This window comes from Maylandia zebra, linkage group LG13 (genome assembly GCF_041146795.1).
Source record: "Maylandia zebra isolate NMK-2024a linkage group LG13, Mzebra_GT3a, whole genome shotgun sequence".
Classification (NCBI taxonomy): domain Eukaryota; kingdom Metazoa; phylum Chordata; class Actinopteri; order Cichliformes; family Cichlidae; genus Maylandia; species Maylandia zebra.
Genome location: NC_135179.1, coordinates 20,941,221 through 20,956,454, shown reverse-complemented (window position 1 = coordinate 20,956,454; position 15,234 = coordinate 20,941,221). Strand labels below are relative to the sequence as shown.

General features: G+C 38.1%; 1 protein-coding gene across 9 annotated transcripts in view; it reads right to left on the bottom strand.

The window, feature by feature from the left end:
• The window catches only part of LOC101482045 (collagen alpha-1(XIX) chain), a 102,159-nt gene extending 91,001 nt beyond the window's left edge, over nt 1-11,158 (bottom strand). For all 9 annotated transcript variants that reach the window (XR_002721222.3, XM_004555985.4, XM_076891745.1 and 6 more), the window contains exons 1-6: nt 11,049-11,158; nt 8,563-8,684; nt 7,873-7,947; nt 7,685-7,784; nt 2,821-2,944; nt 2,455-2,730 (exon numbers count right to left, since the gene is read on the bottom strand). Coding sequence is in view for 8 of the 9 variants with exons in the window: in XM_004555985.4 (XP_004556042.3) it covers nt 2,455-2,730; nt 2,821-2,944; nt 7,685-7,784; nt 7,873-7,947; nt 8,563-8,650 (663 nt within the window). In the remaining variant the exon portion in view is untranslated. The remainder of the gene's footprint in view (nt 1-2,454; nt 2,731-2,820; nt 2,945-7,684; nt 7,785-7,872; nt 7,948-8,562; nt 8,685-11,048) is intronic.
• Between the last annotated feature and the right edge of the window lie 4,076 nt (nt 11,159-15,234).

Here is a 15,234-nt window from a genome sequence, read left to right as displayed (position 1 = left end):
GCTCCTCTTTTAACTGACAAATGTCTACACTTCACTGGCTCAGACAGCACAATTTGTTCACTTGTCAGCTACTGTAGCCATAATGTCCCAACGCTGCAACTCCTGTCGCCTGCAAAACATCTCCAAAGCACCACATTAAAAACATAACATATATTTTTAAAAAGCTTCAACTTCCGCATGACTTGCAACTGGTTCAGAGGAGAATTTGAAACCTATGTTGTTGGTTTTTTTGAGGTGTTACTCATACTATTATCAGTCACAAAGGATAAAAAGTCAGCTGTTAATCCTTCTTAAGCCAAGGTCTATCCAGAGGCACGGCTGACCTAATGGCAAGGTGACCTTTTGTTGTTTTTGGCACTTTGGCCACCTCCGGGGCTGAAAAATGAAGCCAATGCGGAAGTGCCAACAAATGCAGTTCACTGAATAGTCACTTCAGGCTGACTCCAAAAGCAACCCAACAGACTCCAGCGCTAAAGTGCCTGACTTGAATAAACATGAATAAACATGGTTACTGCTCAGCACAGTAAACACTTTTCTTCTCCAGTACTGCATTATTGAATAAAAGTGAATAAATATGCTCTTTTTAACTAATTTCCCACTTTTGTAAAAGCTGTACAGGAGTTACTTTGTTTATAGGTCACCCATTTGCATTAAAAGCGCTGCTGCTGCTTGAAGTGACAGGTGGGTGAAGACTAGGCTGCTAGTTGTCTGCTAACTCTACTCACACAGGTGGATGTAACTGGATCTCTGGACTGTTTCTGGTGCTGGTAGCCTTTAGATTATTTTTAATTCATTTATCTGAAAAATGATATGGCTTGTTGTGTGGTTAAACTTTACTAAAAGCCTGTCCAAGACGTTTTTGCTCCAGTTCTGTTGATTGAATTTCATGTATTTTATCTGTTTGTTTAATAGCAACCCAATTGTCTATAGATGTAGCTTGCTAACCATTCTTGCTAGTGTTAGCTAAAAAAAAGGCTCCCTCCTCTCATGCAAATGATTAAAAAAACAAGGTGCCGACAGCCGAAAAACAAGCTTTCAAAAGGGGACATTAAAAGCTTACACTACAGTAGAAGCATCCATCTATTATAGTATGGTGGAAAAGTTATGAGCCACCCCTCCTTTTTTCGTTTTCGCTAGGAAAATTGGAAACAGGTACAGCGATTCATTAAAAAATGTGCAAACATACGTGGAAATATAGTTTATAATGCAACATATTATTCAAATGAGCTTGAGAGTCAGTATTTGCTATGACCACCACTATTATTATTTAATCTTCAGCACAGCCTGAAGTCAAGCTTACTAGTAATTTGTTGAAGTACTGTTCAGGAATAATTCTCCAGGCTTCGTGAAGGACATACAAAGCTCTTCTTTGGATGTTGGTTGCTTTTTAATATGTTCTCATTCAAGATCATCCCACATCATCTCATATCATCCCAGTACTTTTCTGTGTTCATGATTCCATCAGTTTTGACAAGATCCCCAACACCACTGGTTGAAACCCTTACAGAGCCTCCACCATATTTTACAAGTGATTGTAGACATTTGCTTTTCTGCAAACCTGCTCCATAAATTTGAACCCCAAAAATTAAAATTTGGATTCATCACTCCATAAGACCTTTTGCCACTTTGTGGCTGTGTATGTAATTTAGCATAGCTAAGCCTTTTCTCCCTGTTCCTCTTCCTTGGCCATTTCTGTTGAGGCTTCAGTGAACCGTAGACGGATCAACAAATGGGCCAGATGCATCTGTCAGATCTTTGTTGCTTTCCCCCCCTATTTCTTAAGGACATGACTTTCAGATCATGTTCATCTGTTGTAAATAGCTGTGCTTTCCAATTGTCCAGTTTTCTGAAATTATCTGGTTCTTTGGGAATCACCTTATTGGTGCAAAAACAATATTTATGCCTGTCAAACTGGACTGTTTGACAGGCATTTGAAATGGGGGAAAAATATGTGTTTGGCACCAATCTGCTAGAAACAAAGTGCCTAAAGATATTTTTTAAATTGGTTCTTTCCCAAATTATCTATTATGTGTAGACACAAGATTGATTTATGATTTAAGTGTCTTGACAAATAAATAAAATAATCCCCTGAAGTTACAAGGAGTGGACTGAAAATGAATGAAAAAGTATCCAATGTCCAAAGAAAAACTCTGAAAGACCTTCAGAAAGACTGAAGAGCAACTGCTCGAGCCTGTCTCACTGGGAACAAAATATAAAGAAATGAGGAGTGGCCCAAGAGTTTTGCACAGCACTGTATGTGTTGAGTATGTCATGAACATGTGTAAAACTGAAGACTTAAACTGATTAAGATGCACCTGACACATGTTTTGAATGTTGTTTGAAAGCAGTAGGGGTGCTTTCATATTGGACAAGTGAACATATTGAATAACAAACTGCTAAATTTGCAGTTGAGAAAAAAAAACGTGCTCCACACATGTTTATCATGGGACATACATCTACAGGCCGTCCATCCTCTATTCGTGTTGTGATCAGTGTGCGCCCACTGGGGTCGATGCTGGCCCTCTCGTCAGTCGCTCTTCTTTCTATTAGCTTGCAGTCCATGTAAATGGAGACAGCGTTGGTCTGTACAGAAATGCTCAGCTTGTGCCACTGGCGATCAAACAGGGCATGGAGGTCACGGCTTTTAAAAGTGTAGCGGAGAGTGTTCCTCAGCAGGCTCTGGAAAGAAAACTCCACCACCTTCTTGTCGCCGTCAACCACAACATTTACCTGAGATGTAAAGAAGAGGACTGTCACCGCACCATATCTGTGTACATACTCAAACTATTACACACAATTAAAATATATATTGGCACTAACCTGACTGCCTCCTGACTGATCAAATATCTGCCAAAGATACCACCGATCTTTTTTTGTAGTTCTTCTTACCCGCCAGATGGAGACAAGGGAGTACTCACTTGGAAGCCCATTTGGAAATATCAGTCTAAAAAGAACATCAGGAACAGTTACATTCCAACAGAGCACCAATATTAAATTTAACTTTGAAATAATTTTAAAAAATTGAATAACAGTGTCCGGTTTAATTTTTCAGTGCAGAATGTAAGGCACTTTAAAGCTTTCAGGGACTGAATAATGAACCAGCCAATCAGCTTCAGTGATCAATATAATTTCAGTATCCTCTTGCTGAAGAGACATCCACATAAATAAACCTGACAAACTTAATTCCATTTAGCTTGATGTATTTTATACAGGCTTCCCTGTCACTCAGATGGATGAAAGCATATAGACATTGATCCAAAGTCACAGAAGTCAATCTTTTACTTCGCTGACATACGACGCACACGCACAGTTACAGAGGGTTTATGTCTATGACCTCAGCCACTCTGTAAAGTCAAATAACACACCTTTCCTTTCCTCCAGCAGAAGAAAAATACACAGAAAAAAACTGGAATATATAAGAAAAACAATATCATATTTCAAATCATACCCACTCCCAAATGATTTACATCTTATTCACTAACTCATTGCTCAGCCCACACCCTCACTCTCTTTCACTATTTTATACGTTGTGCTAAAAAAAACAAAAAACAAAAAACATTATATCCTTCAAAATACTATAACCTATAACCCAACTCCACACTCAAATTAACAGCCAAAAGTGGAAGAGCATAAACATAATAAATCAAGATCAGCAAAAATAATAATAATGCAATGATAAGGTCATTGAGAAGGCAGAGCACAGCCTGGGGGAGGAAGCGAGAGAGAGTGTTTCCTCAGACAGGTTGGAAATTAGTTTTCACTCCAATATATCATCTCCTATTCTCTCAGAGCTTCCTACCCTCTTCTATTGTGTCCCTTGAATTCTTTGCGATTTTTTTGGTGTGCACGGTACATGACTAAAATGATAAATGCTCCAAGTTAAAGCTCCTGAAAAATCAAATGCTTCCGTGAGGGGCCGAGGACTGGGAAGGTCATTTGTTGCCTAAGGGCTAAAGGATTATTTCAGCAGCAATTCAATATCAAAAGTGACGTGGCAATTTATAAAAGTGAGATTCTGAAAATAAATGCAGTGCAGAACATTTTAAGGCTGCACATACAGTACCTATTTGTACTAAATGGATTACACATCATTTTTAAGGAGCAAGAAACATCATAAAATAAAAGAGAATTCTTATTCGTACCACACTTTACACCCTTTTTCACAAAGTTCTTTCACTGGGCTGGCACAGTTCTCTCTGAGAGGCTAGAGGGTTAAAGGTCATGACATTGTGTTGACTGCTATGGCTAAGTGGCTAAACCTGGAGTTCAGGGTTGGTTACCTTGACCACAGTTTAATTATTTGGTAAAATGCTACTCGGCATGATTTAGTAGGTGATAATGGGTGAATTTAAAAAAAAAAAAAGAAAGAAAATTTCCATTTATTTCTCCTGGTTCACAGCCAAAACAGCTTTTTATAATCTCTGTATGTGATTACGCCAACCCTGACCTCATGTTGACTGCCCCGGTGGTTAAGTGGCCAAATGTGGAGCTCTGTGTTACTTGTTTTGACACTGCTTGTCTGATTCTTTGGGAAAGTGCTACTCTGCATGACTTAGAAGGATTTGCATTCAATTTCCCTAGTACACATGCAAAACACTTCCACAACATGCTGTAAGTGATCCTGCCAGCATTTTCTTTTACAAGTCCCATTTGAATAAAAATAATTTGTATTGGGAAATACACTTTGGAACAAAAAGAAATGCATTCCACATCGCATTCATTAGTAAATCTTCGTTTCAATGCAAACCTTATAATGACTGTTTACTATAGGCTTGTATTTTACAGTGTGAAGAAGTAGGGTCTGGTTTCAAGCCAAAGCAATGGAACGTCCATAGCAGTAAGGGAGAGCAGAGGAAAAACACCTCAGAGCATTACAATAGTTTTGTGTGTGCACAACCATAATAAGAGAAGCACACAAGATCACGCACAGTAACACCCTGACACAAGAATTACACTCAGAGCTAATTCCATTTTTATAAGGAGTGATCATGTGCTTTCTGAAAACTGTCACCACTCTTGGAACGTGCTTTTGACTGTCTGCGTTGCTTGGCTGACACAATGGTTTGACAGAATTATCACAGCAACACCACTTTTCTGGCAGGCAATCTTATGGAAGAGACTTAAGTCTCCTGCCTTGTAATAAATCCTATCCAAGAAGAGTCTTTAAACTGAGCTAGAGGAATCAGATTGCTACAGCTGAAACAATCAAATCTCAAATGCAAGCCTAGTTGGCTCGCGTCCTTATCACTGACATTCAATCTCTGCGCAGTTCAAAGTTGACTTTACCGTGTCAGTTTTTACCCTAGATCCATCATTCAAGCGCCAAATGGCTATTACTTCTTTTTCCCAACGTGAGCCCACCTTATGTGTTTACGTTCGGTAGAAGAGTTTTTTTTACTGGCATGGATTTGATCTAGAATATAGACATTTTACTTTGTACAGCTGAGGTGCACGAAGGTAGCTAGGTTTTGTAAGACGAGCTCATCCTCATTCCTATGGTGTCAAAGCCACTGGCATCCCAGAAGTATCCTTTGGCGTTTTTGGTGTTGTGGCAATAGTGAAGCAGCTTCTCGTCCAAATCCTAACATATGGACACTTGGTCAGAAGTTTAATGCAATGGCTGTGCTTAAAGCACAATTTACATGTAGGGCAAAGGTACTAAATGGGAGTAATTACTAATTACATGGTTTTGATAGCTCTGCATAACCAAACAGCAAGTTAATGTTAAAGCAAAGAGGGCACTCTGCAACTTCCCTATTGGCAACCCAGGTAGAATATAAACTAGTAAACTAGTAGACCACAGTAAGCCTGTATGATGAATAAGCTGCCACAACAGTTACAAATTGCTAAAACTGTCGGTTGCTAAACAAATCTCAGCATAAGCTACATTATAAGATTTTGCAGTCACATTAAAAAGAAGTGCTGATTAAATTCCTGTTTTGCTTGATTTGCATTGTTAACAAAAACACCCCACAAAAGCTACAGTACCTGCTCGAAAGCAGAACTTGGTTCCGATTTGAGCACAAAAATGGAGTCTATTGCAAATTCTACTGAAGCTTGAAGAGCTTGAGTTGCTAAACTATGTACAACAATATGTAAGACAGACAGTTGAGAACCATTTAAACATATTTAAAATGTAGTCCATAGACCAACATGCATTTCAGATGTGAGACACAAGTTAGTATATGATCCAAAGAGAGCCAGAGCAGACATAAATAAGCTATAAAAATGCTGGGAGCAACTGCAACACTCTGCTTTAATACTCTATGGATGAATATGTGTTGCTTTTTGCCGGGCAAATGTGCTCCCTCACACAAATGTTCCACGAGCGTGTCAGCAGTGATCTATGAACCGTAATGTGTATTGTGCCAAGGAGTGGGCAGAACATCAGCCATATCTACGCATCTATTGCTGCATATGCTGCGAGAGGAGTGAGCAATGTTTTACTGGCTGTGGCAGGGGCACTGGGGCCTCCTGCTTCGTGCAATTGCCCTCGCTTTCCCTCCTCAGCTGACATGCAGTATCACCTGTCAAAGTACTTAGATAATTGGATATGAGAGGGATCGCAGTCCTGCCACTATAACCAATGCCACTGTCAGCAGCGTCACCGAGAGGCAGCATCTTCTTGCACTATGGGCCCAGACTGAGTGAAGGGCTGAAGTGAATGTATTTTCAGCTGGTTGACTGAACAGGGAAGCAGATCACAAATCACCTGGCTCAAAGATTTTTTTTCACCCAGCCAAGGAGGGAGAGGGGGAGAGAGAGGGAGGCAGTAAATGTTTACAGTTGCATATAAAAATACTAAAAATATCCTGCCCTCCTGGAAGAATGACAAAGTGTTCTCTTTCACTGTTACAACCCGAGGACACAAAACAATGAATATCTCAGGATTCATTTTTAAAACCTCAGTATAAGTTATGCAAACCATCGCGCTTTCACTTATGTCCCAGGTCTCATGTGATACAAATGTAAAAAGGGCAATAGGCTTTGATAAATTCTATAAAATATGATGCTACTATACACGTCACATCAGCAGCAGCAAGGTGACGCCACATCATGACCCTGCCAGATGACTGGGGAATAAAGGTCTTCAGTAAGTGAATGTGTCATTTACATAGTCATTTTAATATTCCTGTCTTATTATACAAGCTTGGGACTTTTTTCCCATTCCTTTATGTCCCAGTTTTTGCCCTTATGAGATTTCAAGAATAAAATGCAATATATATTAATTCTGTTCAAATTATTCCCCATCTACCAGCTCACCTCACTGCTTGCCCTTATTAGCCAAGGCAAATAGAACTATTGCTCTGAGCAGGGTGTATCTGGGTTGCATCAGTTCAAGCCTTCTGTGAAATTCAGTTATGGCTACACTGTTTATTTTTATTTAGATTTTCTTCAGCCAAATCCAAGAAAGCGAGCTCAAATTCTCATTATAGCCACCACAATAAAGACACACATTAGCAGTAAAATATCATAAGGTCCTGCAATATTTGAGTTATAAGAAATAAGCACATGAAGGAGCCAGAGAGCAATAGCCTGCAGCTCAATACTGATCATAGCCTTGGACACACATTTTTATAGCATGGTTGTATTGTGAGGTTTTCTCCCAGTGAACAATGCAAACATAAATAATGAAGAATGTACACACACATGCACCCCTAGCACAGATGTGAATGCTACCTACTTTGTTGGCTTAATAAGTGGACTGCTTCCTAATCGAAATGATGGCAGGTCTTCTGCGATTGTTCCCTTTCGGAGAAGAAACATTTCTGTGAGATCAAATCCTGCGGGACAGGATTACAATGCGTTACTAGATTTGAACAAGCCGACGTCTACATCCCCACAAAGCCACCGTGTTCATTCGGTACCTACCTGTGATTTCCAGGGGACGATCTAAAACATCAGAAAACCTGCGTTCCTCTACGCTCAGAGGGGGGCATGAGCCATCTAGGGGAAAGCAACCGAGAAATTGTTTGTGTTGGGTGCAGATGTTCATTTATATTTTGAAGCACTTTTGACTAGGATTACAGAAAAGACAGTGAATCCATCACGAAATAATTTCCACTGTGCATTTCTTGTAATTTTTTTAAGGCAAAAACTTCCTAAGGAGAAAAAACACATCAGACCAGAAAAATCAGTTAAAAGTTGTTGTTTTTTTCTGTTAATCTTTAAAAGTTTTGCTAGAACATTAAAAAAATATGAAGAAACGAGAGTGTCGGATCCAATTTAGAGACGTGGCTACATCAACTTCACAAAAAATGAAATGGAGATCAGCTTTATGCATTTTGATTGTTGTGTAACATATTTATCAATCAAAAGTTTGGACTCAAGTAAAGTCATTGCAAACAAAAACCGATGAAGATGGATTTGGACACAGACAAATGTCTATTATTATAATAGAGTCTAAATATTTCTGTCTACATCTTCTTCAAATTGACATTAATAAAAGATCAGAGTCCAGAGCTAGTAGTTTATTCGTAAAATATCACCATCAATAATCTTATTTTGTTAAAAGGAATATGCTGTTAGGAGCAAAACGTTGCAGACAACAAACCCATGTACCTGATTGTTTGCTCACTGCCATCCCCAAAGCGCAAGGAATGGAATTTAAAGTCCAAAGGAGAGCAGTCCACCTTAACAAGCAAATCATGGCTCTGGCTCTAGAAAGCAGTCCACCTGAAAACCTGGATGGAAACAACATGGCTTTAATTTCAGCTTCAGTTTAGTTAAGTTAAACAATGGATAAACACGCTGTATTACAGAGAATAGCCAAGAAAACAATGAGCCCATTTTATTATAAGGATGCTATTATGTTGGGCAACAGTATCTTTTAATTTATTTGGATTCATTTAGCAATCTAGTGTAGAAAGTTGTTTACATTCAAGTGAGGAAGAAATAATATACACACATCTGTCACATTCTAATCACTTCTTTTCATTATTAGAAACATGACTCCATTATATTATATGCAAGTTGTATTATTGCAGAATTGAATTCAGCACTAACATGCGCCTGATTTTCCTGCTTTACCTAACTCACTTGTGCATTCAAATGTCCCTAAAGCCTTACTTTGGATTTATTTCCGTCACCATGGTGAAGCTGGCGAGTTGTTCGGTGTTTTGTTCTAATTAAGGTTTTCATACAGTGATGAATTCAGATGTTTATACCACAGCAGTGTTTACACTTAGCTATGTTTCTCTTTAAGTTCTGCTTATCCAGCGAGCCAAGCTTCTCCATTTACAGCTTGTAATCCATTCAGTCTGTTCATCTGCTCTCCTCTTTTTTAATCAATATTCCAAATTATATTTACAGTATGTGTGACAGTAATTGTACGATGGGTTTTATATGGGATTGGCTTCTTGATCATATTGCCACAGCCTTGATCTTTTATTTATGTAGTACTCAATCAACACTATGTTCTTCAAGGATATCACATGTGAGTATCAAACCTGGAAACCTCCAGTTACAACAAAGTCCCCTGAACCATTTCACTATGCTGCCAAACAAAATCTTCTGGATTACTTTCGTGCCATTGCAGAGGTGCCACACATTTTTTGGGTAGTCGCACTGGATGGTGAGTGTTTGCTCCAAAGTACAGTCGGTAAAGCACCCTCAACTTTAGTGGGCTTTTCAGACTAACACTTTTAGAAACGACTAGATTGCTCTGCCTGAAAAACTGGGGCGCTGCCAAAATAATGTTGACAGATGAACTCAGAAGGTAAAAGAATTTCGCATGGCTTTTTCAACGACTTTCAAGGACTTCAAGTTGTACAGGTTAAAAAGAATCTGAGTGCACTTGAGGTACTGTGCGTGATAAAATCTCATGTTTTATTGTGCTATATTAAAATTATGCATTAAAAGTATGAAGTGACCTCCTAATGAATAAGCAGTTTGGAGGATTTTAAATTTGTGGCAGCGTAGTTGCAAAGACTTTATCTATTTCCACCATGGATGACAACTCTGAAGACATTCCTAAAAAAGATCTCAAAAGGCCCTAATACAGCTGCAGCAAATTAAGGTAATTCCAATATCTAGCTTACAAAAAAAGGCAATAGAAAGGCGTGTCATACATTTATATATACATACATAATTCCCATCCACCCTTCAAGCCTTCCCCCACTTGATCATAAAGTTTTACATGCAGGCCTACAGTATCATGGCGCTCGGTAATGAAGTGGCCATGCCACTTCCTACAGCCAGTCTATGCAAGCGTCACAGGCAGTACAGAGGTATCACATTCCGTGTCTGCGTGGAGGAGTAATATTATTCTGGTCATTTCTGCAAATGCATGCAACAGACGCGGCTCTGCAGGCGGACCCTGCTGTCGCAGTTACTCCACACCTTTACAAATCGCAGTCATATTATCGAGGTCTGTGCGCGAGTTAAGCTGCAACTTTAAACCCACACGCTCCCCCCGGTGCAGCAGCATGGTACACAGCTGCTCTATATCCGCATCAACTAAACGGACACAGGGGCAGTTTAAGGTAGTTACACGGAGGCTATGAGCCCGTATGTATCACAGGCACCAGGCAAAACCGTGCGCACTTAAGTTGTTCGATCCATCAGTCATTCAGCCACTTTCGCTCAGAGGCAATAACTCAGTGCAACTATGCAATATTCAAAGAAGCGTGTTTCTATGCGCGACCGCTGATTGGCTGTGGGCTTTCGAGCATTTTTTTTAATAAGTATGAAACGTAGCACTTGATATTCGTTCAGTGTTTAGAATATTACGTAATTTGCGGTTAACAAATAGGCAAAAGTGGTGCGTGTTTACTACTGCAGAGCTGCAAGAAAATCAGAAATAAGCCGTTTCTAAGGCATGGGTCCCAGCACAAGTTACACGGATGAAGCCGGGAGTTTAAGTAGGGAAACAAATAAATAAAATAAAAAAACAAAAACACACTTTCATGAGAAAACAAGCAAAATATGCTCGCTAAAAGGGGATTTTCAATAAATTCACAAGCTGATTTCTACATTAAGCCGTTTTTTCTTCTTCTTTTTTAAAATTTTCGTTTACTGTGAAATTAATTTGATCCATAAGTACTTACAGTATCTGACAAAGTTTCCTCTAAGGCGAAAACAGAGAAAAAAACCGCGACAAAAGCATAGTCCATGTGTGGATACGACCAGTCCGATTCCGGATTCCAAGACTTGGAAATAAAAGTCACAGTGGGATCGCCAGCCCGATCGCTGTCCTTATTAGTTGCACCGAGTGGCCCTCCCACTCTGTCATTATTACTGAAATGTTCACTGACAGAGAGTTCAGCAAACAAGACTAGCACACAGTCAAACAGCTTTGATATTCAGTAAAATAAATGCCCAATTGCAGTTCAAACAAACTGTTATTAAAAGAGCCAGGTGCGGGTATTGCACGGCGTTTGATGTATTATGATTTCATCAAAAATCCCCAATAAAGACCCTAAGCATGTGGCTTTACTTGATAGTAAGGTACTTTTATATTAGCAGTAATTAGAATTATCCAAGCCAAGCTTAAAAGTAAATATGTGCAGAATACAAAACGTGTCAACGCGTATTCATGCTGATCCATGCTTACCTGGCTATTCATCACTTTATAAAAAAGACGTTATGCTTTATTATAAAGCGGAATGATGAGCAGGTTTAATAAAGGCAGCTTTCAGGGGCAGTCCCTGTGCTACAGCAACAAACTCAATCCACATACTATTTTAGTTAGGAGACCCAAATGCCATGTTGCAATACTATACTGCTATATGGTAGCCAACAACTTATGTTTCAAATGCAGGTTTGACAGGCTTGTGAGCGTAGACTTTATCCAAACCTAGTGAGGGTTTGCTAATGTTTACCACTGTCCGAACTGAGTTTCGTCACATCCATATTATTGTAATCTCTTTAACAAAAAGAGCTGTCTTTGTTAAAAGTGTTGGTTGAATTAAAACTACTTAGCATCCTAAAGTTTTGTTTAAAGAAAAAGGTCAAGGCACCTGCTCAGTACAAACAGGTGTTCAAGATCCACACATGTAATTGTTTAGACAGATGATTTTCGTGCACCCTCCCCTTCACCACAGGGCCACACACTCCGAGATACACATTCAAGCATTGTGCTAAAAAGAAACCGAGACAAGGGCTTGAAAGAAATTCAAATTCAAATGAAACAGATGGCCAAATTTCTTTGTTTTAGCACAAACATTTCTTTAGAGCTCCTGTAGTTCTTTTAATTTTGAATTGCTATAAGAACTTTTCTCATCTCATGCTTAAAAGTGTGACTTGGTGTGTTAGCACTGGAGTCACAAGAATCCAAATGTTGGAAAATTGTTTTGTGACTGTTAACCCCCCTCCTCCGTCCTTTTTTTTTAATGAACTGATTTATTTTTCATCAGAAACAGGCTCTGTACCACCTCCAGTATATGTGTGTGTGTGATTTGGGTAAACTTACTCTTAAAGTAAAACCAATAAATAACGAAATAATGAAAATGACAAGGAGCCTTAATGGTCCTTCAGGATACACTGTATTTATCAGAAATACACTATTAAAAGAGTTTGCATCAGTCAATTTGAATGTAAGCTCTTTGTTTGTGTTATTGTATTATTTATAACAATAATTTGGTCTTACTCGGGGAAAATGGTTGTTGCTGTGGTAACCTAAAGGTGTTACTACTGGCAAAGCATATATACATTCAGCTATTGCAAAATTATTTATTTTATTTTTTTTGGACTGCACCAGTTGCAAATAAGATTGCTTAACTTTATGTATTGGTAGAGCTGAGAAATACAATCCACTGAGTCCTACATCTATTAGAATAAGGAAATAATACAGTTTACAGTTAAATAATTATGTGCAAATACATAAAATGTAACCTTAAATATATAGAATTAATTCACTGTTAATTACTCAGGTAATGTCTGGATTGCATACCTAATTACTGGCCAGATTAGAGATCACAAATTAGGTCGAGAACTTTTAATAAAAGTCCAGCATATTCTGTTCCACAATCTTTGCTTGCAAAGTAATCCTCTCGCAGTGCTGTGAAAAGCCAAGCTGTTGCTGGGTTGCTGCTCTGTGGGCAAAGACAGATTGTGTGTGGTGTATGAGGTTGGGATTTTTCTTTTGCTATCCTAAAATCCTCAGTAAATCATAAGCTGTCAAAACTTTTCAGAAGCATTTCTTTGGGAGCTCCAATGAAATCTGCTCACGGTATTGTCTGCAGATTATCCAGAGTAATCAGGACATTATTTCAAAAAGACACATTGCTGCTGATGTTGTTTTGTCTGTGAGCAGTCCATTTTAAATTCTTGTCACCTTTCCTCTAAAGCATTTCTGAGGCAAACACAGAATTCTCAACAGGTTCCCGGATACATATATATATATATTTTTTTCTCCATTAAAAATTGAAAACCTGAGGTTTTGCTGTAAACGGACACCTGGTCATCACTTTGGTCATCACGTTGACATTTATTCCCATTTAATATATCTTCTGTATAATTTTTAAAGAATAAAATGCATGCAACATGAACTGAGATACATGAAAATAAGTTATCAGTTCTTAAGCAGAAGTCACTGTCATTTAAAACTTGGAATACAAAAGCATTGGGGTTTTTTTTTAAATCACAAGAGAATATCCCTCTAGATCTTTTTATAGTTATGGGGACTTGCCCTTTGAAATATTTTTTCCTGGCATTTCAGCTTTAATAGACAGTCAGGAGAGTCAGATAACAAAGGAAAATCGGGGTGGCAAGCGACAGATGCTCATGCTGATTCTGGCCCCAAGATATTAGGTTTACATGTTCAGTGCCCTTAAAAATAATAATAATAAAAAAGATTCAAAGACATTAGAGAGAAAGCGCCCTTTTAGAGATTTTTAACTCCTGTGATTTCCAGAGACTCAATCACACTACATGACCTAATCTACTGTTTTACTTGCAAGAGATGGTGTGGGTGGTTTAGGAAGATGACAGCTGAAAGCCATTTCTGCCTCATAAAAATGATTAATGTGTTATCATAAAAATGCAACAACAACAAAATGATAAACTAAAATTGTCTTTTGTTTCAGTTACAGTGATTTTTCACATCAGATGAGAAATGTTATCAATTGCAGCCTAGCAAATTCTTAAATTTTCACCTAATGATTGTAAAAACTTTCACAGAACTTCAGTTAAAATTAACAGAAAATAGGAACTACTAAAATTTGCACAACTGTATATTGCCTACATATACTAATCTACACAGCTTTAAGCATCATAAAATTGGGCAATTATACATGATGTACCTTGTACTAAGATAGACTAGCTAACTAAAGTAACAGGTGAAAACTCTCGAGTCTCTAGCTTAACCTTCACCCTTTCATCCTCTTTTTAGCTTTGAAAAAGCTTCTTTTGTCAAATCCCTCCAAGTTTTAACTTAGAGAATTAGCGAGCTACCATTGGTTGCTAACAATGACAAGCTGTGTAAACAGTGCGCCCATGCCCAGCGGTCAAACATGCTGCTTGAATATATCCTCTTATGTTCCAAGAATAAGGACTGAGCTGGCATAATTTTACCTTTTAATATTATCTAAACTGAAAAACATGCTCTCAAATTGTTAGCAAGACTTACACTGGCTAGCTTACAGTTAGCTATAGAACTTAGATCATTAGCATTTCTTTCCTTTATTTTTTGTTAAGTAGTTAGCTTATTACTTGTTAAATTATTTCAAAAGATTGCTGGTGAGGCAAAGAAATTTTTCTTAAGAATAGGAATTATATTTTTCTCAAATTCATTTAATTGTACAGACTATACACTAGACAAAGTGCAGGTAAATGATCAGGTTTCAAGGTGCTTTTACTACTAAAACATGCTTCAATACTTTTAACAAATCCGGTCACCATAACGTCTATATGTGCTAATTAAATTAAGGAATACATCTATCTTGTGGTAAGCTTAATATTAGTATGGTTAATAAGGACATTATTTTTTTCTTAATTTAAGTAGTGTTTCATTACTCATTTGATGGTGAAAAAAATGGAGGGTTATTAATGACAGAGCAATAATCTTACCAATTCCTCCTTTACATACATATTTACGTGTAAATGCAGTTTGTAAATAAAACAACACAACAATTTATTTCTTGTAATCTTTTTCTGATTTGCCCTAATACAATATAAATGCACTGAATTTCAAAATAATCTTACAGTACTCTCCTCTTTGTGCGTACGTGTTTCTGCCTGTGTCTGTTTTTCATAGATATGCACATGCATAACCTCGGCAAATACTACTGTTTT